Source organism: Culex quinquefasciatus, chromosome 3 (assembly GCF_015732765.1).
Source record: "Culex quinquefasciatus strain JHB chromosome 3, VPISU_Cqui_1.0_pri_paternal, whole genome shotgun sequence".
In the NCBI taxonomy this organism is placed as follows: Eukaryota; Metazoa; Arthropoda; class Insecta; order Diptera; family Culicidae; genus Culex; species Culex quinquefasciatus.
In genome coordinates, this window is record NC_051863.1 from 64751188 (window position 1) to 64766940 (window position 15753).

The 15753-nt window shown below is 43.6% G+C and overlaps 2 protein-coding genes across 6 annotated transcripts in view; one reads left to right on the forward strand and one right to left on the reverse strand.

Moving 5' to 3' along the window:
* Positions 1-608: 608 nt before the first annotated feature.
* On the reverse strand, positions 609-9953 carry LOC119770158 (putative mediator of RNA polymerase II transcription subunit 29). Of its 4 annotated transcripts, XM_038264554.1 has the most exons (5): positions 9297-9953; positions 8816-9099; positions 7928-8702; positions 4117-4431; positions 609-1177 (listed from the first exon to the last, which is right to left on the reverse strand). In XM_038264554.1, exons 3-5 carry the CDS (start codon positions 8694-8696, stop codon positions 1131-1133), a joined length of 1131 nt encoding a protein of 376 aa, XP_038120482.1. In that variant the 5' UTR covers positions 8697-8702; positions 8816-9099; positions 9297-9953; the 3' UTR covers positions 609-1130. The 4 variants fall into 4 exon arrangements, 2 of the variants coding, with proteins under 2 accessions (XP_038120482.1, XP_038120483.1); XR_005278683.1 differs by lacking the exons at positions 4117-4431; positions 7928-8702; XR_005278682.1 differs by lacking the exons at positions 4117-4431; positions 7928-8702; positions 8816-9099; positions 9297-9953 and adding an exon at positions 3044-3624.
* A 1550-nt stretch (positions 9954-11503) lies between these two features.
* The window catches only part of LOC6048882 (Golgi apparatus protein 1), a 29214-nt gene continuing 24964 nt past the window's right edge, over positions 11504-15753 (forward strand). For both annotated transcript variants that reach the window (XM_038259230.1, XM_001865686.2), the window contains exons 1-2: positions 11504-12069; positions 12237-13362. In XM_038259230.1, the coding sequence (XP_038115158.1) occupies positions 11754-12069; positions 12237-13362 (1442 nt within the window). In that variant the 5' untranslated portion in view covers positions 11504-11753. The remainder of the gene's footprint in view (positions 12070-12236; positions 13363-15753) is intronic.

Below are 15753 nucleotides of genomic sequence, written 5' to 3' on the forward strand. Positions count from 1 at the left end.
ATGGGTCGGATGAGGGATCCGGACATAGTTTACATACATTTAAGTGAGATCCGGCTTCCAAAAAGTACATCAATATCACTTAAAAGGCCATATCTCGAGACAGGATTGCCAGATCTTCAATGTTTTGGACTCGTTGGAAAGGTCTTTTGATAACCTATCCAACGATGGGTCGGATGGTGGATCCGGACATAGTTAACATGCATTTAAGTGAGATCCGGCTTCCAAAAAGTACATAAATATCACTTAAATGGCCATATCTCGAGACAGGGTTGCCAGATCTTAAATGTTTTGGACTCGTTGGAAAGGTCTTTTGATAACCTATCCAACGATGGGTCGGATGGTGGATCCGGACATAGTTTACATACATTTTAGTGAGATCCGGATATATGTGAAAACACATTTTTATAAATAACTTTTGAACTACTTATCGAAACTTCAATCTGTATAAAACTCGATCTATGGGACCCTAAACCAAGTCGAATGCAACAGGTTCGGGTCAAATCGGTTCAGCCAGTGCTGAGAAACATGAGCTAGTTTGTTGGTCACATACATACTGATAACCACGCGAAAGACAGGTATCGGTCGGAGCTAAATGAAAGAAGATGTTGTCTGCTTGCTGGTCGTAATCGAAAAGGGACGACTCGATCGTTCGGCTTTATTACTTCACCTCTGTTCACATTGTCATTTGTTTCCCTTAGTATTGGTGTGATCTCAAAAATAGTAGGGATGTTCACATCAGTTCTCCCTTCTTAGGAATGGTTTTACATAATAAAATAAAGAACATAGTTTAGAATTCATTCATGTATCAGTTAATACAAATTTAGAGCGCGAATACAATTCACTAGTTATAGTTAAATTCACTGTCCACTTTTGGATTCCTTATGCGTTTAGAACGCCGAAGACAAATCTCTGGCAAATCTGCCTCGGCGGCATCCCGCTTCCGTCTCCTCGCTCTTGGTTGAACCGGTTCCGGAAAACCTCGGAACGGGCCTTCACCGCATCCGGTGCCCCGCAATATCTCAAAATCTTCTCCCATCTCGAGCTCCAGGTTGTCTTCAGCTTCGTTCGTCACCGGCTTCGCGAGCGGCATCATCAAATTTGGATGCCCGTGCCGGCGTTCACGTCGCGGTTTAAGCTGTCCGCGCTGCGCGATTAGCACCGCGTTTCCAATTTGTATCTGGAAAATATTTTTAGAAAATTTCTTTAAGTACGTAGCCAAAATCCATTTATTTGGTAATTTAACGTCGTGATTTTTATACCAAATAGTATCTCCTGCAATCAGTTCATCCAACTCGTCATTCGACGATTTGTTGGATACTTTAGGTACTTGTACCTCATCACAAGGAGTTTGTTTACGAGCTAAATGATTTTTGTATTGACTTTTAGGATTTAATAAATCTAACATTATCTTTGGCTTATAAGAGAAAACTTTCTCTGAGGGAAATTGCCCTGAGCTCGTCGAAATGTTATTTCTAAAGTTAAATAAAAATAGATTAATCTGGTCTTCCAAATCAATGTTGTCCAACTCCGGATCTAACAAAAATTTCTTTAAAACGTCTTTAGTTGTTCTTACAAGTCTTTCCGCTTGGCCATTGCTCTGCGGGTTGTATGGAGGACTTTTCATCACCTTAATTCCTTGCCTTTCAAGAAAAGACACAAAGGAAAAAGAGTTAAATGGAGGACCATTGTCCGATACCAAAACGTCTGGCAGACCAAATCTTGCAAAATAAGCAACCAATTTCTTCAAGACCTTTGCACAATCCGTGCCTTGTTTCATCCATTCTACCTCAAGCCACTTGGTGTGTGAATCCACAATCAGAAGAAAAGTGTGGCGAGAAAAATAGAAGTAATCAATGTGAATTCGGCTAAAAGGTCTAGTAGTTGGCGTCCAATTAGACGAAGTTTGAATTTTTGGCACCACTGCCATACTACCACAAATATCGCATGTTGAAACATATTTTTCAATATCTTTGTTGATTCCAAACCAATAAACTTGTCTACGTGCCAATTGTTTCATTTTAACTATCCCTGCGTGATTGGCGTGTAAAAGTTTTAAAATCCCGCTTTGCATTCCACGTGGTATCACCACCCTGTCTTGGTACAATAAGCACCCTTCAACCTCTTCCAAATCATTCTGATTTGCAAATACGTCCATAAAGCGTTTGTCCACCTTTTCTGGCCAACCATCACGCAGATAGCTTGAAATTTGTTGTAAATAAACATCGTCAGTTGTCGCCTTGGCAACCAAAACAAAGTCTAATGGGAAATCTTTACTGAAGTTAATGCTCCTAACGAAATCTTGATCCAATTCGGCAGGCACCGACTGACTCAAAGGAAACCTCGAGCAAAAATCCGCATTTCCCATCTTGGCAGACGGCCTGTACCGAAGCTCAAATTTATAAATGGAAAGTTCCAAAATATAACGTTGAAGTCTTGTAACGAATATTGAATTTTTGCCTTCTTTGCCGAAAATTCCTAGCAACGGTTTGTGATCAGTGTAAGCAATGAACTCTTGTCCAAATAAATATTTATGAAATTTCTTGATGGTGCAAACCAAAGCTAAAGCTTCCAAATGAAGAATAGGATACTTCTTTTGTGCGTCATCTAAACTAAAAGATGTAAAACAAATAGGCTTCTCAACCCCATCGATCACATGAGCAATTACTCCTCCTAGGCCATAGCCTGATGCGTCAGAAACAACTACTATTTCCTTATTAGGATCGTAAAATTCCAGAATATTTGCCGAAAGCAACATTTGTTTACTTTCGTGAAAGGCTTTGTCGCAATCGCGATCCCAAATGAACCTCGTATTTTTCTTTAGCAAGTTATATAAAAAATGTAATTTTGCAGACATATTTGGCACAAATCTGTTGTAGTAGTTTATTAATCCCAAGTAGGATCTTAGTTCATTAACATTTGTAGGCACTTTTGCTCTCTGAACAGTCGAAATTTTGTCTTGGCAGGTCAATAAACCTTTGTCCGTAATAATATGCCCTAAATATTTCAATTCTGTAACAAAAAATTTGCATTTCTCCCAATTTACCTTAATATTTGCCTTTGCAATCCTTTTCAAAACAGTAATCAACTTTTCTCGACAATCATCAAGAGTTTTCCCTGCTATCAGAACATCATCTAAATAGCAAAACACATTGTCAATTCCACCCAAAATTTGATCCATAATGTGCTGAAAAATTGACGCACTAGGAGAAGCCCCCTGTGGTAAACGATGATAGGTAAATAAACCTTTGATTGTATTGATAACCATGAATTTCTTGGACCTCTCCGATAACGCAAGTTGTGTGTATGCACCCTCAAGATCTAAAGAACAAAAAACTTTGCAATTCGCCAATTTAGCAAACAAATCACTAGCAACTGGCAAAGGGTATGCATTCGCCACTAACACTTTGTTAATAGATACTTTACAATCAATAACAAGTCTGATTTTATTATCCTTTTTCATGACAACTATCACCGGAGATGCCCAATCACTGGCTTCAATGGGACTGATCACATTTTCCTTCTCTAATCTATCCAAATACGTTAAAACTTTCTCCCTTAACCTGTAGGGAACGTCATACGCTTTCTTAAATATGGGAACTTCACTTTTCAAGACCAATTCAGCCTCAAAACCCTTAATCGGAGTAGAAAAATCTTTCACAAAAACATCCGAAAAATCTCGTTTAATCTCTTGAATCAACTCATTACCCTTTGACGCACACACACTGTTAATTTGTTCATCAATCGTCACATTGTTAGAAAAGAATTGCCTTCATTGAGGGAAGAAAACATCCATCCAATTCCTGCCAAATAGCGGAATGAACTTGAAATCAGAATTTAATACAAGTAATTTCAACTTATGTTTGAAACCATTTAGTTTAACACAAACATCTGTCTCTCCCTCAATTTTGAGTTGATTTCCATTAACTACCAAAAGCTGTTTATCACATTTATTCAAAGGTTTGTCAAAAAGACTGAAATATTGAGTTTTTCCCATCACTGTTACCGTTGACCCACAATCAATCTCCATTTGGACGAAAACATTATCAATCATGACATTTGTCAAACAAGGTTCGCTTATTTTGTTAATGGACTCCACACACATACATTGTAAACTACCTGGATTCCACTCGGAGTAGCTTTCATCATCCGATGTCTCCGCCCTAGGAACATCCGTTGTCCTCATGCGCCCCATCAGATCTGACAACTCCTTTTCAGCACTGGTCCCTGGCTTCGCGGCCTCGATGAAATTCACCGCATCTCGCCGCAGGTTTCTCAATGTGAAACACTTTCTTTTTATATGACCTAACTCCCCGCAGTAATCACATACCATCTCTGAATAATCCCTCTTAGGCCAATTGTTGTAGTTGTTACGACCATTTAGTCTGTTATTGTTACTGTAGTTTGTGTTTCTTTGTGTGTTGTTACGGTTATTGTAGAGTTATGAGTTATTCCAAGTGTAGCATTTACACCTACCATTAGTAAACCAAGTTCAGCGTGTACGCGGAGAGAGCTGTCAGATTAACGAACGAACAGGAGCGAGAGAGTAAATGTCAATCGGCAGTTTAGATTGGATTGCAGCATGGAACGGACGTGTTCACGGGAGCGAGGATTCTACAATTGGCGCAGCCGGTAGGATACAATTTGATTGATGCTTGATGTTGTGATTTTTTTTTGCTTTGCTATTTGGTGGGTCAGCGGATGTTTTGATTCAGGTGAGAAGAGTGAACACGTCAGTGGCGCAACGAGCGAGTGAGGTGAGGCCGCCTGAAGCTGTATTTAATGATAAATTAGAAGTTTGGTTTTGTTGTTGTTGTTTTACTATTTGTGAGTAAATAAAAGAGCGGAACCGGTTGAAGCCCGAAGCGCCACGTAAATAAAAGAGCGGGACCGGTTGAAGCCCGAAGCGCCATATAAATAAAAGAGCGGGACCGGATGAAGCCCGAAGCGCCACGTAAATAAAAGAGCGGGACCGGATGAAGCCCGAAGCGCCACATATATAAAAGAGCGGGACCGGTTGAAGCCCGAAGCGCCAAATCTAGAGAAACAGGAACGAGACCAATTGAAGGGGAAGGACGGATACCACGAAAGAGGTGCAATACATTTGTTGTTTATATTGTTTACAGTTTTGACAGTTGCACGCAGAGAGGTCTGAAAAGGTCGACTCGATCCCTGGTTGAAATTTCCTACAAATGAGAGGATGAATTCGGTGATGTTGTGACAGATGGCCGCATAGGTCTAGCGTGAAGCGAAATTTGTCCACGGGAGAAAATACGTAAGTTGACATCTTACTGAAAGACGCGAGGGGTATGACAGCTCTTGACAATGCATTTGAGGTGGCTAGGTAGGACAGAAATCAAGATATGTTGATGTTGTAGCCGTTGCTAGGATACAGTGCAATGCTGATGAAACTGTTTATTGTGACCGACTTGTTGGGTAGTCGGGAACGAACTGTACTTGGAGTGCTGGTAGTTAGCATGGCCTACTACATCTTCCCCCTTAGGAGATTTGGCGGACGGCCAATCTTTTTGCTAGTGGATAGCTTCACCGGTGGACGAGCATCCGGATGTAAACGTTTAAGATCGTCTCGCGGTGGCCAAGCCAGGTGTGGTCCGCGATCGACGCTTGATGGCTTGAGATGCTTCTTGAACCAGGTGATGTATGTGGGATGATCTGTGACCACTTTTCCCCCTTCGGCAAGCCGTTGGAGAGATGCGATGCATGATCTTCATTGAGAGCTTTCGGAATGTCCACAGGGCCACCAACCAAGGATGAACGGAGTTGGCCCAGGAACTGCTGTCGGCGGTGTCGGCAAGCTTGATGGCGTCGTCGAGTCCGGGAACACTTTCGGAGGGCTCCGTGCGGTGTGCATCGTTGGTTTGATTCGAGCGATTCGAGACGGCCAGATCGACGCGTTGATCCAGAGCGACGACGACCTCGTTGCCTTGCATATTGTGTGTACGAGCGCTGCTTTTAGATTCATGGCACGCAGAACTGTCTTGTAGCGTCCAAGCGATTCGTGGTGTTGATCCGGATTCATGGCAAACAGCGTGGCGTCGGAAGCAGTATCCAGCTGCATCGGTAGGGTCGTCCCGTTGAGCGCTATGCGGATGTGCTTCTTCTTCAGGTCCGTCTACGCGACCTGCTTGAAGTTGGCCACACGATGGCACTCTTCCGTAGCATGGGCGCTAGACACAGAGATGTGTGCTTCCTCTTGTTCTCAGTGTGAGTATGGTGTGGTTTCATCTGGATGGACTGCTAACTGTTTTTTTCTTCAATATCGAACCTTGTTGTGCGCGTGATGCAACACACTTACTTTGTGGTGTGCTGCGGGGTTGTGTTCGCATGTTTCGCGAGATGAGGTTGAACAAGGGATCAGGATGATCGTGAAATTTATAGGTGTCATCGAGACAGCGGACTCGGAACATTGTGTGTATTGACGGTGTTTACTAGAGGAAGAATCTAGGGAAGGATGGCTTTGAATATTGTTGTCATTTCGGAAGTTGCACCGAGTGAAACTCTGCGCTGACAAATAGAAGACTCAGTAGTGGTAGCAATGTTTGGATGGGGCCAAACGAGGAGATACGATGAGCCTGTAACGGTAGATATTTGGTATGGATTTGGTCAAAGAGCATGTCTTCTGGGGGAAAGACTGACTGTTGAGGTTATTTGTTTGTGTTCTCTTTGAAAGGAAAAGAAGACTTCAACACCTGTATGATATTACAACAGAGAGCTGTGCATGAGATAAGTTCGATCAACTGTGGAAGACAGTTGATAGTAAGTTCAGGTATACTGGAGAGATAATGATAGCAAAGCAATCCAATTTAACGACCCCCGGGTCTTTTGTAATCTCTGTTGCAAGTTTCTGCTCATTTCTAGGCGTCCTAAAGTTATGTATGGTCATTGACCAATCATCCAAAACCTTTTTTACACAAATGGACCGACGTTTTACTTCCCCATTCGATAGAAGGCGAGTGCTAATGATAAGTTGATTTGAATCCTTGAGGAAAGTTAATGAAGTGTATGATTGTGGCAGTTATATGCAAGTTTATTCTTTTGATATAAATATAAGTATTTTTTTTAGAAGGCGAGGAGAGAGATGAAGTACTTATATTCATAAGAATCGATTCTAGCATTGCCTACATGTGATGTCTAGAAAGAGTTAAATCGTAGACAGGGTTGTCTATAAATTAATAGAATAATATAACAGAAGATTCAGTTGTACATGTGGTCTTGAGAATAAATGAATTGAAGGCAAAGAAGGTGTAATCATTATTTTCTACGGCAGTGAAAATTGAATATGTGAGACAAGCGATCATAACTTTAATTCTGCTCCATAAGGAGGTGATAGTGGTTGTTGAATTTAAAAAGGAAATTGTAACCATTGATTGATTGTTAATCTGCCTTGGGTTTTGGAAGCAAACGCGATCAGGCCCAGTTGTTGAATAAGCGAATTTCTAGTTCGGGTTGAGGTCTATTGGAGAAAATAGTTGATATTACAAGATTGCTCCGTAGCTGGTTTAGGAAACTATCGTGATGTAGCGGAACGTATTGAAATGAATCTGCTTCGTAAAAAGCTTCAAAGATGGATTATGTCATTGACAAATCTTTATTGATTTATAATGTTAAATGAGACGTATTAGTTGTTAGGATCGTGGAATAGTGTTAGATTTTTTTTGTGACAGTTTTAACAGGGAGTATTTTTTTTTCTCGTTTATTTTCTTCGGACAAGGAGAGAGATGTAGAGTTATGAGTTATTCCAAGTGTAGCATTTACACCTACCATTAGTAAACCAAGTTCAGCGTGTACGCGGAGAGAGCTGTCAGATTAACGAACGAACAGGAGCGAGAGAGTAAATGTCAATCGGCAGTTTAGATTGGATTGCAGCATGGAACGGACGTGTTCACGGGAGCGAGGATTCTACAGTTATCACCTTGGAATCGAACTGTACGTTGAGTGTTTTGTGAATTTTGTGTGCGATTGTGATTGTTGTTGTTGTAACCAGATCTGTTGTAGCCATTTCCCGATCTATTGAAACCGTTACTCTGTCTATTGACATTGTTTTGTGTGCGTGTGTGTTGTCTTTGATTGTAGGGATGGCCCAAACGCTCGTGAACTGGTCTTCTCACTTGGTTAATCATCTCCGGAGGAGGGTAGTTGTAATTAGCGCACGAATTTTGATTGAAAAGCGAATGTACATTGCGTTTAGCAATGTTCCATGTAGTGATAAACTTGTCCAATTTTGCCAAATCCAACTTTTCCTCCTTCAGAAGATTTTCCTTCAACACAGCATCACTAAGTCCAACCAAAACTCTATCAATGATTGCAACTTCTTTGAAATTTTCAAACCCACAAAACTCAGCTTGAAGTTTGACCGCTTGCACAAACTCCTCAGCGGTTTCGTCCGGTTGTTGCGTTCTTTGACTGAACCGAAACCGTTGTACAAGGTCAGGCTCAACTAAATCAAGTTTAAGCTTGAGTTTTGCCACAATGGTAGCATAATCAGCTTTGTCTAATTCATCCTTCTTGAAGAGAAGTTTAAGTTGAGAATAGATAAACGGACCACAAAGGTTCATAAAATGTGATTTTTTAAGTTCACCCTCCACTTTGTTGGCCTTAAACGTGTATTCTAGCCTATCGGCCCAATCTCCAAAGACTGCGCCTTTGCGGTACTGCTCGATACTCGATGCCATGCTCATTTTGCCCTGAATAAGTGCCCCAAAATTTGTATAAAATAATAAAACAAAGAGAAAACACAAAGTACGAAGACTAATTAGTCTTATGTTGCAGGGGTGAAAAAAAAAACTGAATCACTCACCGTTTCTCCTGTTCCGGCCGTTGCCAGCTTATTTGGCCTACTTAACTCAAGGTCACGCCAAACAATGACTTCCAAGCACCTCCAACAGCGACGTCCTCGAGCTTCCGCTGGTAATCACTGTCTCGATCGTACAAAATGGCGTCGTACCACCGCACCAGACTACACAGCGCGTCCTCACAGATGACCAATCGAGCTCGTTGTCCTGTTGCTCGCCCAGATGCCGGCCAAAATCACGTAAAGCTAGCACGACTCGGACCAAGAACCGTTTAAACGCAACCACTAATCTATTAAATATAAGAATCACACTCTTAATTGATCGAAATTAAATCAAACGTGAAAAATAAAGGCAAGCGCACAGCCTTGCGCACAGTAGAATTCCACCCAAGAGCAAAAGAAACAAAACACACTTTTTGTCGAACAAAGTTTAGTCGACTTCTTTTGTGATACGAACAAAAGAAATATTATTTGCCTCGAGACTTACGCGCACCGCCTGCTTTACCAATGTCGGACCAGCTCCAACAAAATGACGTCGTCCTTTTGTTCCTCCGCAGCACACACCACCTTTCAATGCGAGAACCCCAGCCGGAACCGTAGAAAGTTCTACCGGAACAGCCTTCCGCCGGACGTTTTCCGCTATGTTAAACGATTATTACGTGCTGCACACCTTTTTCCGGATTTCTGCCGGCCTACCGCACTTTTACTCCAGCTGGAGATCGAATTTTACTGCCAAGGCCACCACTAAGCAGACGAGCAGAAGGAAAAAAAATTGTGCCGCACCAAAAACAAAATGTTCACTTTTGAGCCCGTCACTCAAACAAAAGAAAACACGTGTTTTCGCTCTGTCTCGAAAAATGGTTTTACCGGTTGTAGTTCGCCGTTTTCACTGCGTGTTTTAATTACCCGATTTTACCAAACTCCCGGACAGTAAGCAAAAACTTCCAATATCCCCGTCGCCACTGATAACCACGCGAAAGACAGGTATCGGTCGGAGCTAAATGAAAGAAGATGTTGTCTGCTTGCTGGTCGTAATCGAAAAGGGACGACTCGATCGTTCGGCTTTATTACTTCACCTCTGTTCACATTGTCATTTGTTTCCCTTAGTATTGGTGTGATCTCAAAAATAGTAGGGATGTTCACATCACATACATACACACACACATACACACACACATACACACAGACATTTGTTCAGTTTTTGATTCTGAGTCGATATGTATACATGAAGGTGGGTCTACGACGTTTTTATACAAAGTTCATTTTTAGAGCAGGATTATAGCCTTACCTCAGTGAGGAAGGCAAAAATGGTTTCCTTGTTCAACTTGCGGTTCCTCCGGATTCACGCAGCTTGAAAATGGAGGTCTTCAAAAAATTTTTGGCGATAAATGCGAAACTTTGAGATGGTTTCAATAAGGCCGAACTGGAAGAAAATCGAGATTTTTTTTTAATTCTAAAACAGGTGAAACATTTGAGCTTAAGCTGATCAAAAACTGTTGATTTCGCTTGATCAAAATAATGTCATAAATTAAAGCTTTGAAACATTTTTAATTTCTTTGTTTAAACGTTACTTAATCCACCAGAAGGTGGTTGCTGCCTTCCTCCTGAAAGCTTTGGCTAACGCTTACTTAGTAAAGACACTATACATCTGAGTGCTGCCATCTATGATTAATTTTTATTATTCAGTTGAAAGCACTGCAGTGTTTGTATGCGTGCACGACGTGCACTGAGTGGAAAGTTCCGACAGCTATCCGCCGGAGCTTTCAAATTATGTAAATAATGACCCTTTTTAGTATCAACCAAAACAGTTTTTCTAACATAACTTTTGAAGTACTGCACCAAACCGGATGAAATTAAAAAAAGACTTAAAGGACCTGAAGGCAAATCTAAAAACATAGATCCGGACAAAATCGGTCGGGCCAGTTCCGAGAAAAGTGAGTGAGAAAAAAAATTCTACGTCCATCCACACGCACAGACATTTGCTCAGAATTTGATTCTGAGCCGATATGTATACGTAAAGGTATATCTAGAAGGCTTTTTTAAAAAGTTCAATTTTTGAGTGATTTTATAGCCTTGCCTCAGTGAGGTGAGGAAGGCAAAAACTTAGCCTTTTGAAAAACAACCCTTCATTCATAAGTTCACGCAAGGGCATTCATTCCATGTTTTCATTCGTGCCGGCTTGCCAACCTCTCCAGTCTCGTTTATTTCTACCACCCGCCCGACAGTGCTAGGACGGCTAGGTGGAACTTGTTCCCATATCCCCCCGACATCGACCTTCTCTCCCTCACTGGGTTCGAAACTGTCAAACTCGCTCGCTCGCGAGCATGGCTTTCTACCTAAGGTACTCGCGATTGAGTGTGTAGTAGTGCGGTTGTCAAAATCGCTATCTCTGACTCTCTCACTCCACTGACACTGGCATTGTTTATGTTTTGGTTTTCCTGGCACGGTCCATCGAGAAATTAAAAGTGCAACATGGAGTTAAACTTTTTGTCAACATGCTGTGAAGTTTTCCATGACAGCTGTGAAAGTTTCACTCCATGTTACCGGCTCACATCTCTCTTTTTAATTTCTCGATTGTTCTTTTGTTATTGTTTTGGTTTTAGTGGCACGGAGTCATGCACTCACACTCATGCAAAGCAAGATGGCGAGTACCTATGATATACAGCCTTGGCTCGCGAGCTCATCTTCTTAATATTTGCATCACATTCACTCCTCCTTCAGTGTGCCGCTGCAGGCTGACACGTCCCTTCTTTTCGCAGCGCCGTGCCGTGTTTTGTTTGCTCCGCGGAAATTAAAAAAAAAAAACTGTACCGTAACAACGCCGCGAGAACCCGTTTTAATCTGTCCGCGGTGGGATGTTTCGCTGAGCGCCGCGGGAGTCGTTTCGAAAATTGTGTGGTTTTTCTGTGGGGTAGCAACAGGAAAAAGAGGAGAAGGAGGAACCATGATGGCCCGGTTCCAGGTCGTTTTGCTGGTGGGGTTGGCGATGGTGGCCGCGGTTGCGGCCAGCGAGGCCGGTGCTGTCGTGAATTCGGGTGGACCGCAAATGGTCAAGCTGCTTGATGAGGAAGGCTGTGCCCAGCTGCGGAATCTGTGTCCGAACATTCCGCCCGGGGCGGAGGATCTGAAGGGGCTGGAGTGCGTTCAGAATCTGTCCCAGGAGCAGGTGGACGCGCTGAGTGACGAGTGTCAGCACCAGATCTGGAGCCACACGTTGGCACTGATGGACGACCGGAACATCCAGCGGCTGGTGCAGAAGGGTGAGTTGATGATAAATTGTTTTGAAATTTCAATTTTAATTTTATTGTGGTCACCCGATAAGAAGTGGGGAGGCCAGCATCAGGCATGAATGAATGAACGGAATGCACTCGGAAGGGGCAGTGGTGCCAGAGATTCTGCTAAAACTTAATTTTCTCTCCTTTCACAGGTTGTCCCAAGCACTACGACAAGTTCCCCTGCACGGTCAAGTCCGAGCCGGGTCAGTTCCTGGCGTGCGTGATCGACCATCGCGAGCTGGTCAAGGGCAACGGCTGTCGTGAGTTCATCCAACGGCTCGAGTACGTTGCCTTCTCCGATTACCGGCTGATTGGCCACTTCCTCAAGGACTGCACGCGGGACATTGAGGCGCAGGGCTGCGGCCGCATCAGCAACGACAACCGGAAGGTCTCCCAGGGTGAGACGATTTCGTGTCTGCAGAACCGGCTGGACAATCTGAACGGAGAGTGCAAGAAGGGCGTGCTGCACCTGTCGGAGATTCAGTCGGACGACGTGAAGCTGGACCGGCAGCTGTTTCTGTCGTGCGCCGTGGATGCGATCCGGTTCTGCCCCTCGATCCCACCCGGGTCGCAACTGGTGCTGCGGTGTCTGATGAAGCACCGCCAGGACACAACCATGACCGAACATTGCCAAAAGCAGCTGCTAAGACGGGAGCGACTGATCGCGCACGATTACAAGCTGAGCAAGGGACTAACCAAAGCTTGCAAGGAGGACATCAAGCTGCACCACTGCCGACGGGGCGTGTCCGACGACAAGGACGTCCGATTGGCGCAGATCCTTCTCTGCTTGGAAGCGGTTCAGAAGAACAACACCAAACTAGGGCCGGACTGCCTCTCGGAAATCAACGACCACCGGCGCATGCTCATGGAAGACTACAAACTGTCGCCGGAAATTCTAACCGGTTGCGCCGACGACATCGACAAGTTCTGCAGCAATCTGGACGCCGGTGGCAAAACCATCCACTGCTTGATGGACCACGCGCGCCCCAAGAAAAAGAAGGAACGTCGCGTGACGGAGGTGTGTCAGCGGGCGCTGGAAACGCTCGTGAAGATTGCGGACGTCGGTGAGGACTGGCGGGTGGATCCGGTGCTGAGGAAGGCGTGCAAACCCGTTGTGGACATGGCCTGCGCGGATGCGGAGGGTGGCGATGCGCGGGTAATGTCCTGTTTGATGGAGAAGCTGGGCACGAAGTACATGCAGCAGGATTGCGAGACGGCGTTGCTGCAGATTCAGTACTTTGTGGCGCGGGACTTTAAGCTGGATCCGCAGTTGTACAGGTAAAGTGGAAATTTTTGGTTTTGAAGGGTAAACCACTGCTTAATTTTGACGTAGAACTTCGTCTTTGGGCTCTATACGGGGTAGCAATCCAACATTTTCGAGTCACGAGATATCGAAAGATGAACTTGATTTCGCCATGGTAGTAAAGAGTTTGACGGTTTTGACATCTGAAAACGGCGGTTTTTCTGCTGTTGCGGCCAAGTGCCAGCAACAACAAGTTCAGTCCGCTGGTGGAGAACAACAACAACAACAATGATAACCCAGCTGGGACCGGACGCGTCCGACCGGTTCCAATGGCTAAGAAAACAGCACTTCGCCAAGCTGAAGGGTTTCATGTTGTCGTGCACAATCAGGTCAAGCTACAAGCTGACTCCGTTTGGGATCAAAATGCTGTGTTTCTCAGAAGACCGTTTCGAAACCGCGCGGGTCCACTTGATTGAGAACAAAGTGGAGTTCTATACCCACGAGACTCCCACCGGCTTCACCAGAATACTTCATGAAGAACCTCAAGGAATCGCACAACCTGGAAGTTGTGGAGGTGCATGACATCAAGAGAGAATTCGCCAAGTCCAAGACAAACCGAGCCGAAGCGGTGTGCTAACTGCTCTGGAGCCCACGAAGCGGGCCGTACCGCAGCTACCCCACGCGTTCGGATTCGAAAGCCCCGCAAACTTCGTTTAAAGCGGCATAAATGGACCGGAAAAAAAAATCAAAAGGGACCGGACTAAGGCAAAGTACAAAGACCGAAGGCAGAGCGGGTCATCGAATTCACGCGCCATTCTAAATAGAAACCCGAGTTATCGATAAGCTTCTTGCCAAATAGGACCTCCTAGGCCCACCTAGTGTGCAGTCAAACGAAGACACCTTGCATCAGTTGGAGAACTTGTCGAGGTGAGACTGAAGACCGCAGAAGTCAGCGAGGTTGTGAACGGACAGGAAGATTTCTAAGTCATCGGCATACAGGAGCTTGCATTACTCCCCTGTGTGACACCCGATCCGTTTGAGATCTCGACTGACAGTGATGTACAAATCCTTACTTGAATTATCAGTCCTTTTAGAAAAGATTCCAGTCAGCGGCACATGCGAGATGAGAATCCGAGCATAGCTAGTTTCTGGAGCTGCCTTCCAGTCGGTGTAAACTGCATCTATTTGTCGACCCGCAGCGATTCCAGGCATAAACTCATGTTGCTCGAGACAGATGAAGCTGCGGCAACGATTCTAATAGCTACGATCCAGGGCAGAGAGAAGTGCGCAGAGAGAAGTTGTGCCCATTTTAAATACCGGAAACAGCACGGATTTCTTCCATTCAGTTGGAAACTTGGATTGTTGTGAGTACAGGTTGACAATTTGGATTTTGCAAAGGACCAGAACTGTGACGGATTGCGGTGAAGATTTTTTTTGCGTCTTGCGGATGAAGCTTCTGCAGTGGCGCTTGTTGTAGGATTTGTATCGGTAAGCGGCCCGCGGATCTGGGTTTACCGCTCGAGGGAAGCAGCTCGTTGCTTTTTGAGCAGCTGTCCATACTAAAACGAAGTATGAAAATTCAAAAATCAAATTTTTTTTGATCGATTTGGTGTCTTCGGCAAAGTTGTAGGCAGGGCTGCGGAGTCGGGTCATATTACAAGCGACTCCGATTCCTGCTTTCTGAGTTAAGCCGACTCCGACTCCGGCTCCGGCTTTCCACAAATTGTTGACTCCGGCTCCGACTCCGACATCTAATCTGTACAGTAGTTGATCGGTAACTGGGCTGAGAACGTAGCCCAGTCGCCGAATGTTGCTCGTTAACTGGGCTGAACAAAAAATAGCGAGGGGACCACCGATGAATAATATTTTCCTGATGAAACATAAAATCAAAAGTTACTCAAATTTATTTACAAATCTTACTTTTCATATTTTTTTAATTGTAACTTGAAATTAAACAAAAGCTTGAAAAAAGTTTTTTTATTTATTGAATATGATTTTTGCATCCATTAACCCTTCGGTCATTTTGGTTTGTTTTGGTTTTTTGGCTACGGCCCAGTTATCGAGTGCCCAGTTAAAAAGCAGCCCAGTTAAACAACGCCCAGTTACCGAACAACTACTGTATTTTAAATATTATGCATTTTCAGCACAACAATTTTCTGAGTAAATTTGAATTTTGCTGTTTGAAAAATTGGAACATTCTATTTAACTACTTTAAATTTACAGTAATTTTTTTAAGTTAATAAGCTAGCTACACTAATTGTTGTTTTTTTTTCAGCAAGTTTTCATTTACTGAAAATTTCAGTAGTGCAGATAAATTTAACTGAGTTATCGGTAATGAGAAATTGGTGTGCAGTAACTATCAAAGTTTGAAATAAACAATTTTCAAAGTAACTATTTTTTAAAGTTTTGCCTTCCTCACCTTACTG

Excerpts from the sequence above, each read along its gene's own strand:
- LOC119770158 (XM_038264554.1), bottom strand. The coding sequence starts at position 8,696 with ATGAGCATGGCATCGAGTATCGAGCAGTACCGCAAAGGCGCAGTCTTT. Across the intron at positions 4,432-7,927 it reads TACAGTTCGATTCCAAGGTG|ATAACCGTAACAACACACAA; the intron begins ATAACTGTAGAA and ends CATAACTCTACA. Across the intron at positions 1,178-4,116 it reads CTACTCCGAGTGGAATCCAG|ATACAAATTGGAAACGCGGT; the intron begins GTAGTTTACAAT and ends AATATTTTCCAG.